The 7,500-nt window shown below is 40.0% G+C and overlaps 1 protein-coding gene across 1 annotated transcript in view; it reads right to left on the bottom strand.

Annotated features, from left to right (window-relative positions):
• Positions 1-4,580, bottom strand: part of LOC125037663 (chorion peroxidase-like) — a 19,018-nt gene extending 14,438 nt beyond the window's left edge. The window contains exons 1-6 of the mRNA XM_047630860.1: positions 4,480-4,580; positions 3,436-3,579; positions 2,895-3,086; positions 2,730-2,822; positions 1,764-1,963; positions 1-95 (exon numbers count right to left, since the gene is read on the bottom strand). The exon at positions 1-95 is cut by the window's left edge and continues 79 nt beyond it. Coding sequence (XP_047486816.1) covers positions 1-95; positions 1,764-1,963; positions 2,730-2,822; positions 2,895-3,086; positions 3,436-3,579; positions 4,480-4,580 — 825 coding nt within the window. The remainder of the gene's footprint in view (positions 96-1,763; positions 1,964-2,729; positions 2,823-2,894; positions 3,087-3,435; positions 3,580-4,479) is intronic.
• Positions 4,581-7,500: the final 2,920 nt, after the last annotated feature.

Here is a 7,500-nt window from a genome sequence, read left to right as displayed (position 1 = left end):
ATCGTCGTGGGGGACGTCGATCTCCAGGCAGTAGGGGTTCTTGAGGCCGGCCGACGGGGCGCAGCAGCCCTGCGGCTCGTTGCGGTTCACCGGGTCTGCGGCGCGCCAGGGGCGGGGCACAGAAACGGAGAATCATCATAAAAATAATGGCTCTTGTTATTATTACTAGCATTAGTGGTATGAGCATAATCATATCATTCTCATAATTATTACTACTATGATTATTACACGATCATTATTACTAATATTGTCATAATTATGATGATGATGATCATCAATCATCATTACCATTATCATTATCATTATCATGACCATTATCACTATCATGACCATTATTCATCATCATCATCATTATTATCATTATTATTATTATTATTATTATTATTATCATTATCATTATCATTATCATTATCATTATCATTATCATTATCATTATCATTATCATTATTATTATTATTATTATCATTATTATTATTATTATTATCATTATCATTATTATCATGATTATCTTTACTGTCATTATTATTATTGTTGTTATTATTATTATTATCATCATTTTCATTATTATTACTATCATTGTTATCATCATTATTATCATCATCATTATTATCACTATTATCATTATCATTATCTTTATTATTGCTGTTACTGTTGTTTTTGTTGTTGTTATTATTGCTATTACTATTATTACTATTATTATTTTATCATCATTATTATAATCATCAATATTATCTTTTCATCAGTATTCATATTACTATTATTATTATCATCAATATCATTATCATCGTTATCATTATTAAGACAATTGTTATCAATATCAATCATTTTTTTACTGGATAACTGATAACGAGACCAATTTTGATTCCACTACTATTGCTATTACTGCTGACAGCAGCTGCCACTGTTACTTCCACCAGTAGTTTTACATCATTAATGATAACAATAATAATGTAAAAACTCTATTGATGGTAGTGATAATGACGACAGTATCAATAATGACAGAAAGAGAAAAGTGATATGAGAGGTGTGTTGGTGAGGATTAATATGATAACAATAAGAATAACAGTATGAATATGTTGATAATAATTATGATAATAAAAATTATACTACTAATAATAATGATACTATTACTACAGCTACTGCTAGTACTATAATAATAATAAAACTAATAATAAAGACAACAACAATGATGTTGATAATGATAATAATAATGGCAGTGATAATAATAGTGAAAATGATAATAATAATAACCGTAATGATATTAGTCAATAAAAATAATACCCGATAAAGATTGTAATGATGATAATAACTTTGATAATAATAACCGTAATGATAATAGTAAATATAAATAATACCCGATAAAGATTGTAATGATGATAATAACTTTGATAACAATAATTCAGATAAATGTAATGATAAAAAAAACAATAATGATAATGAGATGATGATGATGCTGATAATGATGATGATGATGATGATGGAAAATAATAAAAAAGTAATAATAATAATGATGATGATAAAAGTAATGATGATGATGATGATGATGATGGTGATGAAAAATAATAAAAAAGATAACAGCTAAAGCGGTAAAAAGAGTCAGTGAGAGAATAACACACTCAAAACTGTCTTGGAAAAGGAGGGGAAACTCCTACGAGAGCTCTCCTCAGATGATAGTGATGATGATAACAATAATGATAATGAGTTCCCATAATGCCAATAATAAAAGCAACTGCAGACCAGGGTGTCCCAGCGTCCAGCCTCACCGAGCGTCATGGCGGTGAGGGTGAAGTCGTGGTCCATGAGTTGGCCCCACGCGATGAGCATGAGCGTGGCGGCGTGATCATGGAAGCCCTCGTCCCGGTGGACCATGGCCGAGACCAGGCGGGGGTTGGGGAGCGTGGCCCCCCGCGCCGAGCTCTGGCGGGGAGCGCTGATGCCGTCCGAATAAGCCGCAGGCAGGAACCTTCGGGAGGACGACTTGTTCAACAAAAAATCAGAAAATCAGAATGGAAAATCTGGTTAACCTTCGCTCATGGATAATAAAGTCACAGCTGCAAGTGATGGTTCTTGCAGTTAAGGCTGGCACAGGAATGGAACTCGGTGGCCCACAGTTGCATGGGCTCGCGGAGAGAATTGATTCGAGTGAAGGAACGGAAACAAAGCGGAGGACAAAGTGAAAGTGACGGGAGCGAGAGGAAGCAGGATCTCGAGCGAGAGACAAAAGAAAACGAGCGTTACGAAACAAAGCACAAAAGGCTGATGAAAACAGGAAGGAACAGACTTTCGCACGTGCGTTAAGTGATGAAATATTTACTTTATTCAAAGGTATTGGAAACGTATTACTCTCCCCCTATACTGCCAGGATTAAAAAGGAAAATTCTATATAACATCATTGTCATTGCAAAGATTTATTCATCTCTTGTACACGAAAAAAATCAGTCGGCAGATCTGGTGTAGAAGATTAGGCACCGTTTCCATGATCTTCCGTAAAATATAGTCATATGAAACCTAATAATTAAACAAAACATCTTTGCCTACAGTGCTCTAGTATAGTGCTCGTTCAATACTTCCTTGCCCGGAATATACTGACCATAGTAACACACACTATGCGCACACAATTAACTCACTTTGGGAAACGAAGGCACGATGAATGAAATTCGTTTCCAGCAAATCTAGTTTGTGTATTGTGGATTTTTCTACCATATTATCAACACATTAGAGAGCTTTACCATTCATAGGTATCTGTACACATACTATACTGCCGAGGAATATCTGGCCGTGGCACCAGCATAACTGACAAGAAAGATGGATAAGGGTCTGGCCTAAAATCAAGACGAGAAACTGGTTATCAAGAAGTATAACGGAAGTCGACGCGAAGCGGAGGCAAGACCTACCTTTGGAAGACGGAGCGCGTGGCGCCCCAGGTCGGGTGATGGACGTTGTTGCAGAGGCCGTCGATGCGCCGGTATTTGCCTGGCGTGCAGAGCGTGGGGGAGGCGAAGGCGGGGCAGATGCTCGCCACCGATGTCTTCATCATGTCCACCTGCGGCAGGTAGTGAGCCACTTCCGAGGCTGTCAGGCCGTGCCTAGGACATGGGCGTCGGTGGCGGTGATGAACAGAAGGGCGGAAAGCAGCGGAGAGAATTGTAATTGTTAGCGAATTCGAAAATCGCATTAGGGGTACAGAAAAGTTGAGAAACAAAGAGAAAGTACTACAGGAGAGGATGACTGTTAATTATCATGTAGGTCCACTAATTGCTCGATATGTAAACTAGGATAACTAAATAACTCTCATGAACAACTTATGAATAATCAAAATATATATAGAAAATCCAACATCCAATAGTCATAGGAAGACCCTGAAGCATCTTTGCCATGATATAAATGAGGGGAAGCCCACAAACGAGAGAAGACTCAGACGCGGCGCGCACTTACTGCAGAGCGATGATTCGCGAGGTCTCCAGCAGGAGCTCCCCGACCGGCGCAAGGTCGTCGGGGGTCCAATCGCCCTCGGGCTGGGTCACCGCTGCACCAAAGAAAAAGTAGGGGCATTTACCAGCTTTTGCACGAGGGACAAGACTATATACAGAAGAGATTGAGGCTCCGCAGGGCCAATTGGGAAGAACGGTTTATTTGGTGTTGAAGGGGAAGCATAAACATGAAAGCCTTTAAATTTGCATTTTCTAGTTTTGCCGCCATCACCAGCGGCAACCAATGGTCTTTCTGTTTACTCCTTTATTCCTCCTTCCTATGTATTGCATATACAGCCCGATTTGTTTTTTATCTACCTGTTTTTTTCCATCCATATAAACAGAGAAACAGACTATCTATATATCTAACCATCCACCTGTCTATCCGTTTCTTTATCTTTCTAGTTATCTGTCTATCTATTTATCATCAATCAGTCTGTCTATCCATCTATCTAACTATCTATCTAGCTAACTATAAATCAGTCTAACTGCCTGTCTATCTTTCTGCCTATAAGTCCCTCTATCTGTCTCTCTATCTATCTATCTATCAGTTTACATGTCAACCTACCTACCTACTTCTCTCCCAACCCACACACACGTGTGTAGGAGGATTATGAATGTGCGTACACACATACATAAATTCATATATATATATATATATATATATATATATACATATTTATATATATACATATATATAAATAACATGTATTTGTGTGTATGTGTGTGTGTGTGTATGCGTGTGCGTGTGTGCGTGTGCGTATGTGTCTGTATATGTATGTGTGTGTGTGTGTGTATGTATGTGTGTGTGTGTGTGTGTGTGTGTGTGTGTGTGTGTGTGTGTATGTGTGTGTGTGTGTGTGTGTGTGTATGTGTGTGTGTGTGTGTGTGTGTATGTATCTATAAGTATGTATATATGTATATGCACACAGGCACAGACACATACACACACAACACACACTTTTTTTTCATCGCCGTGCTCTAGTTGCACAAGAGGCAGGAATCTCACCTATTTTTGAGGAAGTAGCGAAAAGGGCCTTTTCTATGTCGCTGTAGGTGACGCACACCGACGCCGGAGATCTTAAGTAGAAAAGAAATGAGGTAAACCATATTGTTAAAAAGAGAAAGGAAAAAACATACATGTATAAACGATACTTATATTTCATAACTATAATTTTTTGCATTCAGATTAATTCTATATTAGTAATTCGCGTCCAACAGATATGATATTGCTATAGAACATTTTTTATCTAGATTTAATATGTAATCGGTTTCTGAACATAAAGCATAAAATAACTAGAAGAGGCCATGGCAAATGTGGGCTAAGAGTTAACCCACGCAGCAAGGAAAACGTCGTTCAGAAGATGGTGGCTGAGGGAGGAGCTCGACGGGGCACCCCCGCGCGGCAAGTGGAGAGCGCATTCCCCGCTTACGCAAGCGCCCCACCACCAGCTGATCCACGCAAACACCAAGAAAGAGCGCCCTTCGCCCAACGAGATCCTGGAAGATATGGACGTGGACAGCGTGGGAAGACGTTGGTCACTGTAGTTTCACTTATCACTCATCAAATGCATAGCTGGGTTCATAGATGATTTATTGATAATTTATTAGTAACGTAATAAATATGAGAGAGAGAGAGAGAGAGAGAGAGAGAGAGAGAGAGAGAGAGAGAGAGAGAGAGAGAGAGAGAGAGAGAGAGAGAGAGAGAGAGGCGAACCGGCATACAAGAGCGAGACTAACAGCACAAACACCGTAATGCCATTTGAACAGTTGCTCCTTGTAAAATGTCATTTGAAGCATACGAGAGTATCTATCTGAACAGATGCAGTTGTTCTGTACAGTCGCTAAAAAAGTATCTTTACTCGAGAGTAGATGAAACCTAAACGATCGCTAGGACTTGTTTCGAAAATGTTGGTACTTCGTCTGTCCCAAGCAGATGAAGCTTCATAACGAGTTCGAATAGTGTTTCGGAGTTGATATGGCATGGGTCTCGTATCTTGCCAATATTAGCAATGGAGACTATTCGTAGCGTCATAATTACGCTTTACTCTATCGGATTATCAAGAGCCGAAATATCAAGATTAGGTATCCCAACGTGTCTCTGTGGATCGAGCGACACCAAGCAACTGGATCCATCAGAGACAAGACCAGAAGTTGGTACTCTAGACGCACGACGGAGAAAGTTAATCAAGTAAATGTCATTCAAAACTATAAATCAATGTACCATATGAAAAAATAAGAAGTTTGCATTGAAGCACATGAATATTATGACCTAATGAAAACCATTTGATACTCAATGGCAACACCCCTTACATCTAACTGGGTTTGAGAAGGGGGCGTGGTCAGTAGGTAGTGCCACTTCCCCTTACCGCGAGTCATTCTTAGTTATTTATTTTCATTATTTTTTTCTTTCTTTAACAACCCATAACTACCACAAGGGATGTGAACCCTATTTGTTCTGCCTGCAACAGCAGTTTGAGTGGATGCACAGCAGCGGTGTAGGGGAATTGAAGAATGTCGGGCCCGCCAGATTTACGGGTTTATATCTACGTGGAAATCCTGAACGAGATGTTTCTACCGTTACGACATGGGAGCGATTAGACTCTGCAGACAGACGCCAGCTAATCGTGGCGTTAGTGGCAACAAAATCCACTAGACTTGCCTTCGTCCGCCAAGCTTCTGGCGGTATCACGAAATATTGATAGTATTTTATATTTCAAAATCCTATTTTTGGAAATGTTGCCGAGCGAAGTGAACAAAAATTTTAAAAAAGGGTAATTTTAGGGGCATATTTAGAGCTATAGTCTTTGTAGGTGTAATTAATAAGACTACTTATCCAAGTCCGTTTCCTATACTTCCCTTCTCGGATTTCATACTTATAATTCCATTTCTTTGCTCCTGCTTCCTCCATGATAGGGATGCGAACACTCTCGGAGCAGATGTGAAAATCAAAACTGAATATACACAATCAATGGTCTGTCTCCGTGAGCACACGGCTCAGAGTTAACATTCAGTGCAACGGGGCCTGAGTTCCTATGTGAGACGTAATAATGCAATACCGCTATCATTATTTTACTCTAGTGTGAACAGGTGAAGAAGGTCAATCAAGCAATTTTACTATTTTAATGGAATATGTGGTCAGGTTGGTTAAGCATCTCTCGATAGAGTGGGTTCGAGTCCGTATCAGGAACGATCTATAAACATCTACGTCAGTTGCTCATTCCATCTCATATGCTCGTATCCCCTTCCACGCAATCTCGGCTTTACCGTTCCCCACCCCATTCCCCCAGACTACGCCCATCCCCTCTAGGAAGGTAAAGTGACGGGTCTCACAGCTCGCTTCAAGGGGAAAGGGAAACGCCCACAAACACACTGAAACATTATTATATAACACATATTATATACACCATATACATATGAAATATCTAAAAATATAACAAATATATATATATATATATATATATATATATATATATATGTGTGTGTGTGTGTGTGTGTGTGTGTGTGTGTGTGTGGAATTCATGTTGAACAAATTGCAAGTAGAACAACGAAGGGAAATACAGGAAAACACACGAATATGCCGAAGGCCTTTTCGCAATTACTGCTTCATCAGGGCATATATAACATGAGATACATAGAGGTATATATATATGTACTAGGCGGTCAGGTCACGTCGGTGATGAAGTGAGCGACGACCTTGGCTAGTTCATGGCTCCCCATTGCGGTGTTGAAGTTATTAGTAGAGTGTATGTATGCCGCTTCTACCATCTTCCTTTGTCGTGGGGGCAGGCCCTGCTTTATGATGGAGGCCTGGGACCACTTAGGGAGATGGCTGTCGGTGTCGACGTGAACAACGAAGCCGCTCCGCGTGTCATGTCGTCGGAGGGCGCTGCGGTGTTGGTCGATTCGTTGTTCGTGGAGGCCTCGTCCTGTCTCACCTATGTAAACTTTATCCCAGCCGCCGCAAGGTATGCTGTACACCTGTGTGTGTATGTGTGTGTGTGTGTGTGTGTGTCTAAACACATGTGTT

The sequence above is a fragment of the Penaeus chinensis genome, chromosome 23 (assembly GCF_019202785.1).
Source record: "Penaeus chinensis breed Huanghai No. 1 chromosome 23, ASM1920278v2, whole genome shotgun sequence".
Taxonomy (NCBI): domain Eukaryota; kingdom Metazoa; phylum Arthropoda; class Malacostraca; order Decapoda; family Penaeidae; genus Penaeus; species Penaeus chinensis.
The sequence above is the reverse complement of the archived record's forward strand: the minus strand, read 5'-3'. Positions and strand labels throughout refer to the sequence as shown.